Here is a 21,751-nt window from a genome sequence, read left to right as displayed (position 1 = left end):
ATAAATACAGTATTTATACAGTATTTATGGATTTTATGTGCATGTTCTAAACCATAGTGCTGCCTATATATGTCTTGGTGCATGTATACTTGTTTTTGTCTGAAATTCGACAGTGCTCTCCTAAAGAGGTTACATTTTCTTATTTTCTGTCTTTTATAAACAATATCAGACAACAGATCTCAGTTGTTGAATTCAGGTATTTTCAGTCCAGCTACCACTGTTATAAAAAATAAATCAACAATGTCTGCCTTTACAAACATTTGTTAGAGAAGGGACATTTTAAAAGGCTCACTGAATTTGAGCAGGCTATTGTAACCTGTGGCATCAGAAATGAAAATACCAGATCTCAAAGATATTGGCTGTAGCTCAGGAGGTAGAGCAGGTCATCTACTGATCGGAAGGTTAGTGGTTTAATCCCTGGCTCCCCCAGTCTGCATGCCAAGTATCCTTGGGCAAGATACTAAGCCCAAGTTGCTGTCTGATCCATCTATCAGAGAATGAATGTGTGTGGATGTTAGCTAGGAAGCACTGAAAAGCATAGACGAAAATGCTTGTGTGCGCTTTTTATTGTATAAAGTACTTTGAGTGTTCTGGGAGAGTAGAAAAGTGCTATATAAGAATCAGTCCATTTACCATTTTACCAAAGGTTAAGATGTTTGGCCCGATGCTAGCATCCATATATGCTATATGGTATGCGTATGAGGCCCCATACTCTTTCTAGCCATTTGCGACCAAGGCCAAGCGACCTGTTTCCTACATCAATATGTTCAGTCTCATAATCCTCGATGTGCACCAAACCGTTCGTTATTCAGTGCTTTTGCCCTACTTAAGTTAACTATTTTATTTAAAACATCAACAACGTGGTAATTTTTAGCTTCGGTCATTTTAGCCCATTTCAGTCCAAGCCTTTTCAAGCATGCACTAACTGCATGGACATACTACTCCTTGTCATAGTGCTGTTCATTTAGCATTGTTCTACTCTGACTCAGCTGTGTTGAGGACAGCTCTTGTGTAGAGGCAAAGAGAAAATGTCAAATTTGTCCACTTGCTGCAGTATCCTCAATCCAGATTACAGTTTTTTGCATTTTTGTGAGAAAGAACAAAAATGATCTTGACTGCTCCATTGCTGGATGTGTAAAGACTGATCAAAAGTCCTTTTTGCATTTGAAATTTTGCTAACAAAGGTTCAGATATCCATTCCTACTCTGCATTAGTCATGTTTTTTGATTTCTCAGTGTGTTTGATCTTGTAATAGCAATTCATATTGCAATCCTTAAACACAACAACCTGTTCTCCGCAAACTAAGTCCATGTTTTGTTAAAAGCTGTACGTTTTGCATCAGACTTTTTTATTTTTTAATATGAACTAACATTTCCCAGGGCTAGCAAATTCACATAAACATTGGCTCCAGTACATTTTAAGTGATCAAAGTGATTTAATTTGCAAGTTTAAAAAAATAGCAGTTGGTTTAAAAATATAATCAGCTAAGTTGTATTGTGATAAAAAAAAACAAACTGTAAACCCTTCTGTGATGGGGAGTTTATCAGAATGTTTCGTGGCTGAAATAAGACAAATTGCCTGGTAGCAGCTGAGGCAGCACAGCACCTCTGCCTCAGATTCAGATAAGGCATTCGTCTTTAAGCTCCAATAGGTCTTAAAAACCTGGGTCTCTCCACCATTCAGTCTTAGAACTGAAGAAGCTCGGATGAAAGGTGAACTGTCTTCAAGAAACGTAAACAAGTCCAGTCACTTTTCTTTGGAAGCTCCTTAGATTACCATGACCTGGATGACTGAGAACCTACATAGACATAAAGTGAATAATAGCTTTGTGCACTTGTTAAAATAAAGAAAAACTATATAAAAAACACAAAAACTTATTAACCAACATTCAAATATTATTTATAGCCACATTTGAAATGACTGATTCTATATTTCTCCTTGCTCACAATTTTGCTGCTCATTGGTGAGCAGTAATTCAAAGGTGGACTATGTGGGCTGGTGACACTTCCCTCCTTTCCTCCCTGCAGGCTGCCTCCAATCATTTGGGGTGGGGGTTGTTGTGTGGGAATTTGCTGATGTAGTCCTTCAGTTATAAGAGGCTTTGAGAAATGGGCTTAGGACCTAGCATGGATATACCTCTCTGTAACTGTTCATCTTTTTTTGCCGCTCTTATTCCATCTCTGTCAAATGTTTTCATTTTCCCAGATTAACAACTGTTAGCAGACCTGTTGGCTGTTATATGAAGGAATAGAGGTAGGAGGGTAAACTGATTCTATTTATAATTTAATTTATTTTATATTTTAACTGCTTTGTGTGTGATACGTTGTAAATATTTTAAAGATTAAAATGTGATTAAAAGGTGTTGGCAATTTTTTATTTTTTTTTTTAAAGATTTTTAGCGAGTATTTTAGAGATTTTTACAGTATTGGCATAGAGGGAAGTGCTCCCTTTTACATTTTTAGCACAGTTACATAACTGTATGTAGAAGTTTATGAACAAGGTGTTTTTGAACATTGCAACACAATTCTTCATTCTTGGTTGAGATCAGGGAAACACACGTTTTCCTTTTCCATAGCGCTGGTACAGTGGTAAGTACGGTCACTACATAACGAGGAGGCTTTTGGTTTTACCAGTCATCATCTGAGGAGTTGGCAAAGATATTGAGTGTGTTTTTATTGTTCAATCGAATTTTGATTTAAAGAGTTCTCTTTCTATAAATCTTTTCACAACTTGAACAAAATGGCTTTTCATCTTTCACTTGTTTCACTTAAGTCTGATGATACATAAAAGTGACACAATAATGACAACTCAGAAAGGTGGAGTAAACTTGTTGATGTGCTACTAAACCAACATTCAGAGGTTAGCATCATCAGATCATGCTCAGAAGCTATTCCTGCATTCAGTTAAACTCACTGTTCAGATGTTTCTAAGCTGCTACTCCAAAACGTATGATGGGTAAATCTTGGAGTCCAAGCTTTGAGTGGGAAAACTAACAAGAACTTTGCTTGTACTGCATGTATTTAATATGCGACCAGGCTGTTTTATTGTGCTGCGCCTTTTCTTATTTCTCAGTAAATCTCTTCTGTTTTGTTAATGCATCCAATTAAGCTCTATCACTGTCACTGTCAAATATGACCCCCTGAAGGTCAGTAAGGCTGCTTGTTTTGTGTTGTGACAAGTGGACATTGAGTTTCTAGTGTTCCACATTGTACTTCACAATGAAAGAAAGTAATATAAATGAATACATTACATCAGTTAAAATGAGCTTTCAGATTGCAATAATGGATCAAATACACACTTGTGTTGTTGTGTTGTTGTTATGCAACAAATAGACCGGCACAGTATTTTCATGATGGTGATTATGAAAGCTCTATTTGTGATTACTAGAGCAAAGTAACAATGCTTATGGTTCATTAGCAGTGTGCACTTTGAGGTTTTATGAGTTCCCTGTATGTGTAAGACTCTGAGATTGGGTGCAATGCTTGATAATAATGCTTCAATTGACTCACAGTTAGAGCAGTTTTTGTACCAGCTTGATGTTAAAAGGCAAAACTGTTCTTTAAACAATGCGGTGGTAATGCCAGGAATCATTTAATGCCCATGTAGAGATATGTATGTATGTGTTTTTATACATTTGGTAAAATATGAAGCATCAGTCTAGGTCACAGTATCTGTGGCCTGTACATAAATTATAATGATGACTTCTTTATGCATTAAATCTTTACAAAAGTTGGTTGTTTCTTTATTTAATCTATCTAATTTTTCTTTTCTCTCCTCAGGATGCTATTACTCATCACAGTAACAAAGCCATCTTTACACCATATGCAACCTTGTGCAAATAAAAAGGAGCACACAAAGAGCCGTGGACACATGAGGTGCAAACTACAAAGCAAGAATAGATAATTTCCAAGAAGAACCTGGCAGAGTCCTTACCACAATATCTTCTTGACCCTTTATTACTTCAAATTTCCTTTTTTGTTGTTGAGGTAATTGATTTATTGCCTCAGTTCATAGAATCCACTTCACAGGATCCTCACAGTGCCCCTCAGAGGGGCGATGCCCATCTTGCTAAATGCCGACGCCTCTTTTAGCTCCAAACAGGAGCTCCTGGACCTGCAGGATTGTCCTCTCAGCAGGGGCCCCTCTTTGGACACCCCTAGTCCTGTGGATTCCCAGACAGGCAGCCCCATAGGCTCTGGTCTCAGAAACCCTGACAGTCCCATTACTAATGAGCCACTTGTTTTCACCGGGGCATCTGCACTCCCTGGGCCAATATATGGGGGGGAAACAAGACCTAATGCAGAGATTGGGCTAAAGTTAATCTCTACTAACACAGATCAGTTGTGTGGCTGGGGAGCTCTGACCCCCAAAAGCATCCAAGTTTTCAACACTCCTCGGTGGGTGTTGTTCTTCCTTTGTGTGGCTTCTTTCCTCCAGGGGATGATAATCAATGGTTTCATTAACACAGTGATCACCTCAATCGAGCGACGCTTTGATCTGCGCAGCTACGAGGCTGGCCTCATCGCCAGTTCCTATGACATTGCTGCATGCGTCTGCCTGGCCTTTGTCAGTTACTTCGGCGGTACAGGTCACAAGCCCCGATGGCTGGGATGGGGAGTACTTATCATGGCACTGGGTTCTCTGATGTTTGCCTTGCCTCACTTTACTACACCTCCCTACCAGGTCAGTTTGCCCGAGCAAACAGGAATGTGCTCTGCTAACCGTACCAGGCCGTGCCAGAACAAAGAGGCAGGAGGACTGTCCAGCTATCGCTTTGTGTTCATGCTTGGCCAGTTTTTGCATGGTATGGGCGCTACGCCTCTCTACACATTAGGGGTCACATACCTGGATGAGAATGTCAACTCCAACTATGCACCAGTTTATATAGGTGAGTCCTACTAGTAACAGTCACTAGTAACAGTTGATTATTTACTATAACCCTGTTCATTTATTTATGATTGATGATAATTTATGCCAAAAAATGTAAAAAAAAAACATACTGTTGTCATCTCTCTCATCTCATGCCAAGCATTTGACACTATAATCCCTGAACAAATAGTAAAGATGCAGCATTCCTGGGATTACCCCAGAAAGTCAGTCATCAGTTAAATAATAGCTTCAACTGTTAGGTAGTGGAGATAACTATTAATTACAATAGTAAAGTAGTAGTAGCAGTAGTAGCTTACCAGAAACTAAAATGTACCATACCTACATTTTATATTTGGCCAGCTTATTCATTTAGACAGGTGCTTATTCCTATCTGTGGGGGGGGAAAAACATGCGAGTTCATGCCAAGACGAGTGCCCAGACGTTTTTCTAGAGAGACCTGGTCATTTTAGAAATATGGGACTGAAATTGTGATAATAAATTGATTATTTAATAGATATATGAAACCATCAAAATTTGAGAATTTATAAAAATTCTAACCACTACTCTTTCTGAAAAATTATTTGAATAATTTATTAGCTTATTAACTGATTGGTTGTTGTTTAGCTTTTGTTCATTAATGAATCAACTGATTTAGCATCAAATCACAATGATATATGTTCCGTCAGTTGTGCAACTCTATGTTGATCTTCCATCATCTTTGTTAAACTGATGAATCTTTGTTAAATTCCCGCATTTTTTAAATGATACAAGGTTTAAGGCCATAGTTGTGCTGATTCATGTGCTGCTCGGCTCATTTTGTCAGCTGGACAGTAAAAACTCTCTTTGAAGATGAATTATTTTGACAGAGCTTTGATTACATAGAATAGTGAGAATGCATATGCAAACAGCAGGCACTGAACACAATCCCAGCTGTGTCCTTTAGCAATAATTCTTTTGCAGGTGCAGGCTCAAATATATCTGTTGTTTAGCTCAATGTAAATGTAGACTTTTGTTTGAGCATCACATGCTAATGCAGGTGCATGAACAGACATACACTCTGACTGTTACAGCACGACTTCTTTCACCAGCTGTCTACCTTCTTTTATCACTCTCTGTCCCTCTTCCATAGAATAATTTTATTACCAGCAACCATCCAGTATAATCTCTATTAAGAAGGAACTGGATATAGATAAAAGGGCTTGTTTGGTAAAAGCAGATAATGTGCTTCAAATGTACATATTGAGCACTGTCATTGTCTGATGCCATCTACTGCCAGTCTTGTAAATTTGACCCTCTAGGCTCCTGTCATGACCCCTTTTCAGCATTTAGCTATCATTCTATTTCAAATAACAGCAGAGCACATTGCTTTTATGAAAACACAAACACAACAGGAAATTTTCTAGATGCAGAGCCCATATAAAGAACAATGGCCCTTTTAACCTGTAGGACAGGAAGAGGTAAGTAGGAAACAGGAGGTAGACGCTGGAGTCATTGTACTGACACACCCTTGCTCTGTGTCTATGGTCTTCCCCCCCTCCCCTTAGGGATCTTCTACACAGCAGCCATTGTGGGTCCAGCAGCCGGTTACCTGCTGGGAGGTTACTTCCTCAACATGTACACTGAGATCCATCTAACGTGAGTCTGCTTTGGTTGGTACCATGGACAAGGATAACTGACTCAAAAAGAAATGAGATCAGTATAATAGAATAGAACTGAGTCGAGGCACTGCTATGGCTTACCTCACATAGGTAAGGCCTGCAAGGGCCTGGGTCCTAGTCTGCAGGGCAAGACTAGGGAGAGTACCCTTTATCCTCTCACCTAGTTACCTTACTGTCATTTCCAATACATAAATAAAGGCTAAAATGGCCAAAAAAATTTTTTTACAAAACCACTGACTAGAATGTACTAAAACCAATTAGAGATTACTAAACTGGGAATAAACAAAAGCTGACATGCAGAATGTGGAATAGAGTCAAATATTGTGATATGAAATAGACAATGGGAGAATGTGGAATAAAAATATACACAATAGAACAAAACTGTCTCATTACAAAATGCTTTAGAGATCTGCCTCTTTAAAGGTCAAGTGGTTCATTCCTGCCTGTGCCTATCTCTCGTACAAATCCTCCAGCTAATGCACAAGTGCGCACTGCAGCAGTTGCACACCTTTATTGCAGATCCTCTACAGAGAAAATAAGAAACGTTTTACAGTTTGATAAGAGAGGCACCTCAGTTTTAACCATATATATTTAATTAGTGTTATATACTGGGAAATTTATATTTTAGCTGTTTGTATATATTAGAGCTATTTTGTTATATTTTCTAACTTTGTAATATATTGTATTATTTAATTTAGTTTAGTCAGGTACTATTCTTACTGTCTTGGAGCAACTGTGAGCACATAATTTATCAGGGATCAATACAATATTCTGATTCTGATTCTAAAAATGTGTTTAATCATATGTGTGTGATGTTCCAGGCCTGAGATGACGCCAGAGAACCCTCACTGGGTCGGGGCTTGGTGGATTGGCTTTTTAGCAGGAGGAGCAGCCGCTCTACTGGTGGCATTTCCCATCCTGGGGTACCCACGGCAACTACCAGGTGCCAACAAAGGCCATGGCCAGTCTTCTTTATAACAGAAAGGGCATTAAAAAAAAACACTGACTAATACATTAGGTGGTACTCTGGTATGTAAAATACCATATATTTTCGAAACAGCCTCACTCTTACTTTTCTGTGTCTTCCTGCAGGCTCTCAGGAGTATGTGACCATGCGTGTGTCTGAGGCCCACCAGCTTAAGGATGGAAGCCACACCACTGCCTCAGACCCTCAGTTTGGCAAATCAGTTAAAGACATGCCAAGGTAGAGAGCTTCAAGAAATAAATGCTTTTACGACCTCGTCTAGTTTCCATTTTAAATTGCATTTTATTACTTTGTACAGTTTGCTTCATTGTTTTGTGTTTTTTATCTTTTATGTTGAGCACATTGAGTTTATGTGTAATGAAAAATGCTGTATGAATAATTGCCATTGCCATTTTTCATGCTGGTGAATCTGCTGTATGCATATTACTGGATCTCACTGCTGCATTTGATGCATTTAACCACAAGATCTCACTTGCCTCATCATCTGGAGTAATGTATTGGTATTTTTAGTACTACCCTGAGCTGGTACGTTTCCATCACCATTGGTAACTATTCTTCCAACACTGCCTCACTGACCTGTGACATGCTTTACCTCTGGGTCCACTTCTGTATTACAGCTTCCCACTTTTACACTGATGATGCTCAAATATACTAACCACTTAAATAAATAACTGTTCACTATTACAAACCTCTACCAAGGCTAAAATCTCTGTCCTCACAGTGCTGTGATTAAGCAGCAGGATCCCGAAGGATATCTGTATCTTGATTAGTTAATGACAGCGTCTAATTTTTCAAAACACTTAGGAATACTTTCACTTAGGAATGTACTGATCAGCACTAAGATTAATAATTTCTAAGCGACCCCTGGTACAGAAAAAAGAATATTGCAAATGCATCCATAACCTCTAGCTTAATCTTCCTGATAAACAAACAAATCCCATTTGGGAATGGTGGTTATAAATGGCTAAAAACTAATAACTAGACTGTTAAAAGGATTAATGTAAAATCTGTTTTGTCGCTGCAAAGGGTCTCCACTTTTTTCCAATGCAAACTATTGTTTGCATCTCCTTGTCTTTTTACATGAAAAGTGGCTAGTTGGCTTAACAAAAGAACCATACAGATTAATTAGTTTTAGTTTTTAGTTCATTACATGTAGCAATTATTACTTTTAATGAAGCCTGCAGTTCTTTCAACCTAAGCCCCATGTTGCTGTTCTGGGAGACAGCCATCTTGAACCACATGTGGGCTCTCTTACCACTGGTACTGGTTTTACTGCTGTTTCTCATTGGCATTATGTAGCTCAGGTTTATCAGTGTGGCTTATGCAAGGATTAGTTCACCATGCAAATTCACCTCTAAAATGTCACAGAAAACCTTAATGTTAATAAGTTTACTGTCATCCTAAAGCAACGACAGGCAGCTATGAATGCAGAACAGCACAAATGAGTGACAGTATTGCTCCTTTCCATTTCACAACCATATATACTATAAGCTTACTGTGATCACATCTATTACTCTGTCTCTGTGGAGATTACAGAGAGTTACATGATACGTTATGTAACTTGATTATATGTCTTTGGATTTACAGCAGTGTGTATCTGCTCTATATTAAGAACATCTTGAGATTAGAGCAGGGTGCATTAATGAAAAAGGAAGCTCAGGTTTGTTCAGTCACAGTGGCTGCACACATCGATGCCCCCTGACACTCACCCTCTCTCTCTTACTGTGTATTTCCAGATCTGTGCTGCTTCTCCTAAAAAACCCCACCTTCCTGTTCCTGTGTTTGGCTGGGGCTACTGAGGCCACCCTCATTGCTGGCATGTCCACTTTTGGTCCAAAGTTCTTGGAATCACAGTTCAGTCTCAGTGCATCAGAGGCTGCCACATGGTTTGGTGAGTGAAAAGTAAAGAGGCCCATCACATGGGCAACTTTCACTATGCATTTATCTCATTGTATTACTTTATTTATTGAACCTTAGAAAATGAGATCTTCACAACAGCTTGTGAAATAACACTGATCTAAAAGAGAGAATCTATTTTTTGTGAAAATTTGAAGGTTTAGGTGCTTTTGTTCAATCATAGACCCTTCCCTTAGTGCCTCTTATGCTGGTGGCACTGACCCTTTTGTCAGTGCCATACATAAACTGCTAGTAAGAGAAGATACTAGATAATCATAGTCTAGAAGGTCAACAAATGCAGCACAACCTCTACATGAATACAAAATGAATACAAAAAAATACAAAATATCATATAGGTCAGATAGTAGTTTTTGCTAGTAACAATGTTAAAGAGAAACAAGGAACAATACTGTTTTACTGAATGTAATATGCTAGGCTAAAGAGCAATTTGACTATAAAGGGAAAACTACTGTCACCTGCTGTAGAATATGTAAATCATGGAGGGATCGTTTGGTTTTGGCGATCAAATCCAATCTTACCTTTGGGAAATGTTAGCTAACATTAGCACCTCTGCTGAAACTATAACTGCAAGTTTCTCACAAAGTAAAATACTGAATTTAGTATCCAAGGTCAGCTATTAATTCTAGAGTTAATCTCATAATTTAATAAGCCATTTGTAATTACTTTGAGTATCTTTCTTGGCAAACTCATATCTGAATATAAAAGCTGCATATTTTTCATTCTACTTTTAAATTACTGCACAATGTGATTCAGAATATTAATCACGTAATATAAAATGGTATGATACTCACGGTGTATGATTCACAGGTCAAAATGTAGAACACTTACTGTCTATAGTACAGGGCAGTTAGCCAACTAGTTATTAATTACCTAGTAAACCTGTGTCAGCATTGGTAGCTTTCCAACATTCAAGTCAACTGTATTGTCGGGGTTTAAAGTAGGTCAGAATGATCCAGAAGGGCGTTCCAGCATCCAAACAGCCTAACAAATGTCACCAAACACATCAATAGTTTTTGTGTAGTTTGTCACATAATGTGTCTTGGAGCTAACTGTATAGTTGTTGTATCTCCCAGGTAGAAGATACAACAACTATACAGTGTTATTCAAAGGTGCATGAAAATACCAGACAAACTAATTACTGCCAAAGTTTACAGTGATGCACTGCGGTGGACTGGTTGCATCTAGGGCACAGGTGTCGAACTCCAGGCCTCGAGGGCCGGTGTCCTGCAGGTTTTAGATGTGTCCTTGATCCAACACAGCTGATTTAAATGGCTAAATTACTTCCTCAACATGTGTTGAAGTTCTCCAGAAGCCTGGTAATGAACTAATCATGTGATTCAGGTGTGTTGACCCAGGGTGAGATCTAAAACCTGCAGGACACCGGCCCTCGAGGCCTGGAGTTCGACATCCCTGATCTAGGGTGTTGTCGCTGGCTGACATCAAGGGACATCAATTTAAGGTCATCATAAGGTGTTTCTCCCTTTTTGTAATATCTGGAAAATTGGCCACAAAGCTAGTGAAACATCTATTTATATCTAGTTGAATTCAGTTGACTAAATCCACGTAGACCGCTGACTATGGAAATTGCAGCACAGGTCAGCTGATCACAGTCTGCACACCCTTTTGTCAGTGCCACCGTTTCACTATTGCTGCTATCCTTCAGTCACAAATCCATGCTGCTTGCACTTTCCTTTTCACTTCTCTTTTCCACTGCTCGTTGCTTTGGGTTGTTGACCACAGACATTTAAATTAATCTATTTACTGCTGCTTACTGCTATTCATTGATCATCATCAGCATTACTACAGTTTTGCACATCACCTGCTCTGCACATTGTTCCTGAAAATTGGTACTCGCACACTTCTTCTTCTGGCATCCTGTCACTCTCCAGGATTGCGTTAAACAATCTAATTAAAAAGTCCACTGCTTTCTCTCCTTCATATCTGCATACCTCCACAGGTATGTCATCTGTATAAACTGCCTTTCCACTCCTCATCCTCTTCATAGCTGCCCTCACTTCCTCTTTACTAATCATGGGCGGTGAATGATTATCATCAATCAGTCTTCCTCCACAACGAGCAGCACAACATGATCACATTTCTCCCTGATACCCCCAAAAAACTACAGATGACATAAATATTACATGGCTCATGGTTTGGGATCATTTTATGCCTCTTTAAGTCTGGAGGTCTTGCTCCTCTGTTGGACAGATGGGAATCTTTCATATATCAACAACATTGATCCGTTATGCTTTTATTCTTTTTCTCTCAGGATATATGGTGGTACCAGCAGGAGGTGGGGGCACCTTCTTGGGTGGCTACATTGTAAAGAAGTTGAACCTGCGGTGTCGAGGTATCATCCGCTTCTGCATGATGTGTGCTATGGTCAGTCTGCTCGCCATCTTCATCTTTGTCATCCACTGCCCCAACGTGCCCATGGCTGGTGTCACAGTGCCTTACCAGTCTGGTCTGAAGACTAAACAGCAACTGGACCTGTACAAAAATGTGTATGACAGCCCAAGTAAACTGTACCTCAGAAACAGGTAAGCTGTGTATAGAACTCGTTATTTTAGTTATGATTTCTTTAAGTTAAATTGGTTCTGACTGTTGTTAGTTTTAATCTACAAGAAGTTAATGTACCTGTCTGTCAGATCTGACCAGGTAAGTTTTACATTCATCTCACAGTCTCTGTGCTAGGTAATGTTTTCTCTGAGGTTCCTCCCTCGTGGTTCCTCTTTACTGCTGCCATGTGAACACAAGCCAGCCCATACCAAATTAATTATATCTGGCCAGAAATTACTTTGGACTTTAAGTCACACTTGAGGTATTGGTGCACTGTGGTAAATTGTGTTCACTGTCATGTTATAGCTTCAAATGAGCAGAAAAGTTTTATATCAGTGTAAATGTAAACAGGGACTTTGTTTGTGTTGAGCTGCAGTGCAGTGGAATAAGCCAGCTACCCTTTAGATTTAAGAAGGAAACAAAAATTGCTACCTTAAAATAAAAGGCTGTTATATAGTATTACTGCTTTTATTAAATATTAACTTATTAAATATTAACAAAAGCATTTAATATAATATTAAATTGAAATAAATCCAATCATATTGCATTTGGATATCTTTTACCACAATGTTTCTCAGTGCCATACCATCCAGCCATATCAGAGATTATTTCAGATGTTCTTGCACTTGCTGCCTACTCACCCAGTGAATATAAGTATTGCTTTAGTTCCAGGACAGTAAGATACCTTTGCAAAGCATTGGGATATTGTCCACAGACATTCTGATAGGCCTTTTAAAAAAATCCAAGTCCAACCATTATAATCACTGATCTGAATGAGAGGAATGTCAGGCAGATGCATTAGAATGTCCCTTGATTGCCAAGACTTAGGAGAACAGTTTAATAAAAAGTAAAATTACATTTTCTGATTGCAAAGTGTTCTTAGGTTCAGGTTAACTCCAATGATGACTCTGAACTTATAGGGTTAATTAGTTTGGGGATTTGTGCTTTACCACTTAGGATGTATTGTACTCTGCAGATGGACACAAGGCCAAGACTAATGTACCCTGAGCATGTGTGCGGCTCGAGTACATGCAGAAACACTAGTTGTAGTTAACAGTTTCTTTTTACTTAATCTCCACACACCCATTTATCAATGGGCACATTGCTCCTGTAAGCAAGCTTTCTTCTCACTGGCCTTGACAGAATGTTTGATCAGCAGATTGGAAGTCTTCTGTGCTTGCAGACAGAGCTGTTTATATGACATTTATTCTCTTACATAGAACAAAAAGTAGAACAACAATCTGAAACAAAGAGTTTAGAAAACGTTTAGACTTTGTGACTTGCTCTTTTGGCTCAGTGTAAGAAAAAACTTTGTAATTTAACTTGCTTTGTTTATTGTGAGCATCAATCACTGGAACAGTAATCAGTGGTTCATTCTAATACTGAGCTCTAGTGATGTATCCTCATCAGTTCTATCACGCTTTCCCCTCATTTGTTTCCTCTCATTTCTGTCCTTCTTTCTCTCCCTCCTAACTGCAGCTCTTCCTTAGATGTGGGCTGTAATGCAGGCTGTAGTTGTGTCAGAGAGCTCTACAACCCAGTGTGTGGGGCAGACAGTGTGATGTATTACTCCCCTTGCCATGCTGGCTGCACCTCCATTAACCACACCCAACTCTCAACGGGCAAACAGGTATCGCTCACACTTTGCTCACAGGGGAAATTACACCATATTTTTAGACAGATTGGGAAATAGCAGAAAGCCTGAGCTTTTACAGGGGATGGCTTTGTGATACACATATGTGTCTGATAAGCTAAAATCTTTTCTTTTGCAGAAATGATGCAATCTGACTGTTTTAAAATATTGAGTTATTTTACAATTATTTCAAACTCAGGAGCAGAAAAATGCACAATCATCTGTGGCTCACTTTCATTGATACATTTTAGAAAAAAAGCTGAATTTTGCAGCAGAGCCACATACTGCAGTGCAAAAAGTGCATTTTATTGACAGAGATGCAAAAAAAATATTGCAAATATGAAATTATGTACAATGTTTAGGATTATATCATATCTTAGAAGAGACTTAAAAGAGAATAACTGCATACTGATTACATGGTTAGATACAAGATTGTATATACTTCATAATATATTTATAAATGATTATTCTGATTTTTATGATAGAAATTCTCTGCTGTCTAGTCAAATCCACTGGTGTCCCAGAGATGTGGTTTGTGTGCTATCAGCAGTCAAATAGGTGTTTGAATGATAGAGTAAATATAAGGTTTTGTTTACCTAAAGTAATACATCAGAAGATATCCCAAAAAGAAAGAGAAGACGGGCCGGCTGTTGATAGAAGCAAAGATTGTCCAGTTCCTACCAGGGACCTGCAAGACAACATAGAGGGGACACACAAAGGGAAACGATGTTACAATGTGCTCTTTTAGAGTCAGTTCCAACCTTAAAATAACAATACAGATAAAGTTAACGAAAATTACAAAATCACACCTGAGCAATGCATGTGACTAGTTTCTCCATACAGGGTGTGTCTTAAAGCCATCATCACCTACAAAGGCTTATGTATGAAGTATTAAATACATAGTAGTAAGCATTTTCATGGACTGGTCCATTCTCATTATTACACACATATATTAATTTATGGACATCTATATGGTTTGATTTCTTGCATGTGTAATTTGGTTGGGTTGTTATCAACATTTGGGGAGAATTTCATGTCAATACTACGTTTAGAAATTAACTTAGAAAACCGGCAACGTGTTCAATAACTATATAGCCTACTGTATGTGGAGACTGAAGTGTGTTTCAGCAGTTATACATTATACATTTATATCAGGCTTATGTTTTCGCCTCTAGGTGTACTCTGGATGTAGCTGTGTGGTGGGTAATGTGTCATGGGGTGAGGAAGGCTTCGCTCTGGCAGGGAAGTGTGGCAGCTCCTGCCATCACATGCCAGCTTTCCTCTCCTTACTTTTCATCATTATCAGCTTCACCTTCCTTTGTAGCATCCCAGCACTCACTGCCACACTCAGGTAGGTGGCCACAGTTAAACCTCTGAATGTATGTATCACACTCTGTTTCATTTATTAATGTCATTCATTTGAGCTCTAAGCTTCAAAGTATTTCTTAAACTGTCTATCTTTAACAAAGTTATAGTATAATTTGAATCGGTGAATAAAATAAACAATACATTTTTAATAATACATTTAAGCACCTTGAGACACTATAAATAAAATTGATAATTAATAAATTATTGTATTATTTGTTTAGTTCAGCATGCTACTGTTATTATTGTCTCTAAGCAACTCTAACCACATAATTTCCTTAGCGATTAATAAAGTGTTCTGTTTCTGATTCTAATATGTCTGGCTAACCCTGCCCTCCATAGGTGTGTACCTGACAGTCAGAGATCCTTCGGACTTGGTATCCAGTGGATTGTAGTGCGCACACTTGGTAGGCCAAGTGCATTCTTTATTTAGATTAACTTTTACACAGATGCCCATGCAAAATCAAAATGCTTTATGTTCTGCCATTTTGTCTCTTTTTTTTTTTTCTCGCAGGTGGTATTCCAGGACCCATAGCCTTTGGCTCAGTGATTGACCTATCCTGCTTAATGTGGCAGGATAAGTGTGGCGAGCAGGGATCCTGCTACCTTTATCACAATTCAGCCATGAGCCAGTACACGCTAGTAGCTGGAATCCTCTATAAGGTATTAATGATTCACAGGCTAACAGGTTGTTTGATGGATTTTTTTCACTCCCAAATGTCTTTTAACCATTTATGTTTTTATAGTGTTTTTTTTTAATGAAATATAAAACCAGATAGGGTTACTAAATATTTTCCAAGATAACCAAGTAGCTAAGTTTAAAACAAACATACTTTGCATGCAATACTATTCATAACAGTTTCTATTTTTCAATCAAAATCACTAACAGGATATTAATAGGTATTGGCCTTGACAAGTTCAAATACATTGTAAGCAACACTTACTGAGTGATTTAAGTGAATGTATGTATATGTATTCCACCCAGTTCCTGTTTTTTAAACTCTTTAAATATGTATGCTGCAGAATCATCGCACTCTTAAATAAAGAAAAAGAACAGTTTAAAGAAATCATTAAAAGGCCAAATTTTCCGTGACATTCATAGCCATGAGTGTATATAAACCTCTGACTATACCAACATTAGCATTTCAGTGTTCTCAGTTTTGTTTTTGTTTGTTTTTTAGTTTAATTAATATTCTTAATTTTTTTTTGCTTTGTCCACTCATTTTATTGGCACAGAGGAGGCATAGCAGACAATTCTTTAGTGATTAGTGTAATATTTTGTTAAATGTCTTCAATTAAAATGATATTGCTTTACTATGCTATAGCTAATTTTTTGACATTCCACTGACCGACTGTATGTCAGTAACTTTGAATTAGTTGTGCAAATTTGTCATATTTTGATCTTTTTCACATCTTTATTCCTCCTCTGTTTCAGGTTTTGGGGACCATCTTTTTCCTGGTAGCCAGTATCCTGTACCAGCCTCCCCCAGAGTCACCACAAAGCAGCTGCGAGAACACGGACCATAGCATGGAACACTTGAGCGACCTTCCTGTCAAAGATCTCCCTGAGGACGGCGTTATTGTCAACCTGCATGCCAGGCTATGATGGCAGGGATCATCTTGTGTATGTGTATGTGACAAACACCCCCAGAATGCCTTCATGCACACACAAAAAACACCATGACTTACGTCTAACATGCTGCTATCTTGACAGAAAACCCTGCTATGAACGCGTGGGTGTGAGTGTTTCGTAGCAGGGCCAAGCCACACAGGTTTTTATGTAGTTTTTTTATGTACTAAAATTCTACAGATCTCTATAATCAGTTCAATTGACTCCTTACAGTGTGAGGTTCATGACATTTGTGTTTCATAATTCAATAATCCTCAAGAACCAATGAAACACCTCAGACCTTTGTGGTATACGAAGCGTTTACAGTGTGAACAAAAAAAAGCATTTATACCGGTTATTTTCCACATTACTGGAACTAAATTACATATTTTGTTTTTTTTCCCTACAGACAAAGCAATGGCACGTTATACTCTACGAGATCCCACAGCCAGTATTAATAAAACCAAATTAACTTCATATTGCTTGAGTCATTTAAAGCCAAAAGTCGTAAAAGGCTCATACCTACACTCACTTTTTAGACATTCAAAAGGGAAATATTGCCTTATTTTTCTCATCAATCTTCCCATCAATCCCACATTAACAAATGCACAACACGTTTTTGATGTTTTGAAATGTAAGACTATTTAGAACCTTAATTCTGTACTTTAATGAACTTCTTAAAGATTAAATACAGCCTCCAGTCTTCTTAGGTAAATCTCTTCTGGTTTTGGATACTATGATTTGGACAGTTATTGGTAAATCATTTTAAGATATGTCACAGCAGATAGAAAGATCTGTGCAGTGCTATCACCACAGTTATCCACAGGTCTTGTCCTAAAGGGATTCCAGCATTGTGGTCTGCCATGTCAGTAACTAACCTTAGCTTCATGACTTTGCTGAAATTACTCTATGCTTGATTTTTTTTCCCTTCACTCCATTAGCTACTCTACAATAAACGGTAGAGTAATAAAATGCTGCTTCAGTGGGCGTGTCCTCAGAGATGCTTTATCATCCTCCATCCTCACTTACAGTGATTATAGTCACCTTGCTGTCCAAGGTACTTTCTGTTTACTTTCTCAGTTTGAGTTTTGGTTGTTTTAAACTTGTTTCTATTCACAGGAATTAAGGCTACTGTGGTCACATTCACGTTCAGAGTGCTAAAAATAGTTTTATGCCCTTGTCACCAGAGAGTTACATATACTGACGCAGGGCTCTTTTTCTCTCTTTCTAAAATCTGTCAGGCAAAATCAGTTTACTGCAGGCTGACTGGAGGCACTTTATTTACTCTTAGCTACAACTTAAGAGCAAATAAAGGAAACAAGATAATCACAATTTGAAGGGCACACAACACAACCCACACAACAATCCAAATGCCCTTTTTAAGTGATATATTCTAATTACTGGTGGTAAATTCTAAAACAACATTATGTCTGTGTAGGTTACTGAGGGTAACCTGATGGTTAATGCCACTTAAATGTTCAGATTTATTTCAAAACACAATAAATTGTCTAAAAAGCTGAAGGTGCAGTATACTATCAGGATATTATATATATTAATATAACCACACCAGTATAGCAGCACAAATGTATTTTCCATTAGAAAAGCACATGCATATCTATATAGTTACTTGGACATGCACAAAGAAGAGTTGCACCACTTGTGGTCTTATAATAAAGATTAGTTTGAAATAAACCAAGAAAGACAAAACTATGATGTATTTCAGATGAAATTGGGAGTTCTGTATAGAGATTACTGCTCTGTTTGACAATTAATTAATATTTTCTTCAATGCTTCTTGCCCATTGAAATTGTTTGGCTGCCCATTTAAAACAAATGAAAATGTGTGTTAACGGCAGCATTTAAAATCTGTAACCTATTCAGACGTGATGAACTTTGCCACAAGAATTTGTGCCATGACCAACAGACCTTTTTCACAAAAACCTGTTGACTTGTCTAGGCACAAAAAGCACAATTGATCATTCCTGTAAAACATGAAAGCTAGAAACCTAAATCAAAAGCACTTATTAGTTATTAAACTCCTTTGTTTTTACCGGCACTTGGGGTCGCTGTAGCTCAGGAGGTAGAGCAGGTCATCTACTGACTGGAGGGTTGGTGGTTCACTCCCCGGCTGCCCCAGTCTGCATGTCGAATATCCTTGGGCAAGATGCTAAATCCTAAATTGTATGAATGGGGAGCTGAATGTTAGCTAGAAAGCACTTAAAAACGTAGCATGTTGTATAAAGCTCGTTGAGTCCTCTGGGAGAGTAGAAAAGTGCAATATAAGAATCAGTCCATTTACCATTCAATTTGCAATGCACCTCTACAACCAGAAGGTGGCGTTAGTGGATTAGAAATAGTGATGTGTCGGACGCGAACGAAACTGCTCTTAGAGCCGGATTTTTGACATGAACGACACGACCCGGCTCCTTATCACGAGCAATAAGTTTTTTTTTCTTTCTCTCGCACTTTGTTCCCACTTCACTCCTCACGCGAGCCTTGTGCTTTGTGCTGGGAAGAGGGGGGAGGGGCGGTAGTTACACTCGCACAGGAACAGAGCAGGAGGGAGAGACAGAGAAAGAGACAACATCACATTAGAAAGGTATAGTAATCATCCACAACTATTTTCAGTTGCAGATTATAAAGGATTCAGAAGGTTTATTCATGCAGGCCCATATGACAGAGAATGTGCATCTTCTTTTTGTTTTCATATTTTAATTTGTATTTCATTGTGTTGTGGTTTGCAGTGTTTTGTGTTGTTTCACTTTAAATTTGTTTAAAAGGAAAAAGTTGAAAATTTAAATAGTTAAAAGTTGAAATGTGAATAGTTGTTTTTTGTATTATATGATTTATTTGTTACATTTTATGTGGAGTGAATAAATAAAAGTATATTTACGGTGGCACCTATAGACAAAGCATGTACAAACTCCAAAACACGTAAAAACTCCAAAACACGTACAAAACACAACAGAAGTGCTCCAGGAGGCTAGGCGCGGTTCGGAGCTCTAAAAAAAGCTGGAAATCCCATCACTACTTACAAAATGTTCTAAAACATCAATGTGGACCAGGGCAAACACAAGGTAAAGTTAGCATGGTGCATGTCTACTACAACTATGCACAATCATGTGAAAGAAGATTGGGGTTGGCAGTTGTCAACGAATCGTTAAAAGGAGACCAGTAAATATGAAGTTCTATTTTTGATGTAAATGCCCATCCCTGCTAATAATTAAAAGTTAAAGTTAAATTTAAGTTAAATTAACGTTTAAAGCATAAAAGTCATTATTGTGATCATATCAAGATCAAGGCAGAAAAGAACCCTTTTCCCCACAGAGTTCTAGTCTTATTTTTGCAACCACATGAGTCACCCCCTGGTGGTAATTAGAAATAATGCAGCTACATCCACATTGGATGTACTTTTTGACCAGTAAACTACATTAATCGTTAATATATAGTCTGTGGATCAAACTATGCTTACAATACTGACTTCTAATACCATATAGACATTTAGAAATCAAAGTAATCTAAACTCAAAGCCAAATGTTCCATTACAAAAGTTCTGCAGATTTACCTGATTGAAGTGACTTTGGCACCATAATTTTTTAAGTTATTTAATTAAAAAAAGAATATTTAATTCTTAAATAAACACTGAAATAAATATACACATAGATACTGAGTATGCTATTTTTTTAATTCTTTAAATTACTTATCAAGTAAAAACAAGTGAGCTAAACAATAGCAGCTGGTTATAAGCTAACCTTATGCTCGCTAATGTAAGGCTCAAATGTCTTAAAAATCACACTTTCCATCTGATCAGCAGTTTGATTACAATTTCCTGCAATCTACTGACATCTAGTGGTGATACTTTGCACACTGTACCTTTATGTAGATGTAGAAATTCACTGGTTGAGGAACTAGAACCACCCTTGCTCTGTGGAGACTCTTTACTCCCACATTTGGCTGTTTTAAATGCTGGTGTGACAGAGCCTTTTACAGGGTAAGTTGAACACTGGGATGTTGAGGGTGATGCTCAATTAGCACAACATGCAATATTTTTGTCCCTGATTTGAATCTAATGATCACAATACTGTCTGTAAATGTGCCAAAGCAGCTTTGCATAAAAACTCTTGTATTTAATTTTTATTCACTGACATTAAATTCATTATTTATTTATAATATGTCAGCACTCATGTTTTTATTTTTGCATTAATTTTGCAATGAATAACAAGAATGCTGCCCTTTCTACACAAACAAACTCTCCTCCTTTCTGTGTCTTTTCTCTGATAGCATTGTTGTTATGTACTCTGCTGATGTTGAGGAGTGTGGTTGTGATGTAAATGTATATATGCAATCCTGCTTGTTGTGCTCTTTAATCAGTTCTCAAGCTTTGACAACTTTATAAATTTATATTGTCTTTTTTTTCTTTTGGTACTGTTTTTTTTTTCTTTCTTTTATAATGATATTTTTATGGACTGATTCATAGATGTCGTTTTTCTTCTAATTACAAAAGCTGAACAGCTGATTATTTTATGTCTCAAGTATTTTTTGTGTGTGTGAGAGAGATTCAACGTTGGTCAATTAAATGTTATTTATTTAGTGCCAAATCACATTAACAGTCACATCATCTTTATACTGTGAGGTAAAAACTCTACAATAACACACATCAACTAAGGTTTGGAAACAGTATCACCACTAGTTTTAATTCAATTAAATTTTCTTTATATAGTGTCAAATCACAACAGTTGCCTCAAGGCGCTTTATATAGTAAGGTAGATTGTACAATAATACATACAGAGAAAAACCCAACAATCATATGATCCCCTGTGACCAAGCACTTTGGCAAAAGTGGGAAGGAAAAACTCCCCTTTAACAGGAAGAAACTTCTGGCAGAACCAGGCTCAGCGAGGGGCGGCCATCTGCTGCGAATGCTTGGGGAGAGAGAATACTGATAAAAAATAACTCACAGAATTAAAAAAAAAGGTGCCACAGCACAAGTTTTGATTGCTTAAAAAACACATTTGGCTTGTTCTTTTTAGGTTAGTTTAGTTTAGGTTTGTGGAAGGAAGGTCTGATGCTTTCTATCATTCAAGTCCTAAAACATCCAGAGGTGTGTTTTGGTTCACTTGCCTGCAGAAGAACAAACAATAGTTACATAAATCTATG

General features: G+C 37.7%; 1 protein-coding gene across 3 annotated transcripts in view; it reads left to right on the top strand.

The window, feature by feature from the left end:
* The window catches only part of slco4a1 (solute carrier organic anion transporter family, member 4A1), a 35,481-nt gene extending 14,715 nt beyond the window's left edge, over window positions 1–20,766 (top strand). Inside the window, exons 2-13 of one of the 3 annotated variants that reach the window (XM_006804034.3) lie at window positions 2,206–2,253; window positions 3,780–4,888; window positions 6,414–6,504; window positions 7,349–7,470; window positions 7,620–7,731; window positions 9,249–9,403; window positions 11,699–11,969; window positions 13,468–13,618; window positions 14,797–14,972; window positions 15,329–15,393; window positions 15,501–15,649; window positions 16,422–20,766. In XM_006804034.3, the coding sequence (XP_006804097.1) occupies window positions 4,057–4,888; window positions 6,414–6,504; window positions 7,349–7,470; window positions 7,620–7,731; window positions 9,249–9,403; window positions 11,699–11,969; window positions 13,468–13,618; window positions 14,797–14,972; window positions 15,329–15,393; window positions 15,501–15,649; window positions 16,422–16,592 (2,295 nt within the window). In that variant the 5' untranslated portion in view covers window positions 2,206–2,253; window positions 3,780–4,056 and the 3' untranslated portion in view covers window positions 16,593–20,766. Of the gene's footprint in view, window positions 1–727; window positions 2,254–3,779; window positions 4,889–6,413; window positions 6,505–7,348; window positions 7,471–7,619; window positions 7,732–9,248; window positions 9,404–11,698; window positions 11,970–13,467; window positions 13,619–14,796; window positions 14,973–15,328; window positions 15,394–15,500; window positions 15,650–16,421 lie in introns of those variants that run through there. The other 2 variants (XM_087834345.1, XM_006804033.3) reach the window with 2 other exon arrangements.
* The last annotated feature ends 985 nt before the right edge of the window (window positions 20,767–21,751 follow it).

Source organism: Neolamprologus brichardi, chromosome 20, assembly GCF_056152115.1.
Source record: "Neolamprologus brichardi isolate AB-2024 chromosome 20, ASM5615211v1, whole genome shotgun sequence".
Classification (NCBI taxonomy): domain Eukaryota; kingdom Metazoa; phylum Chordata; class Actinopteri; order Cichliformes; family Cichlidae; genus Neolamprologus; species Neolamprologus brichardi.
This window is presented reverse-complemented; position numbering and strand designations above follow the sequence as displayed.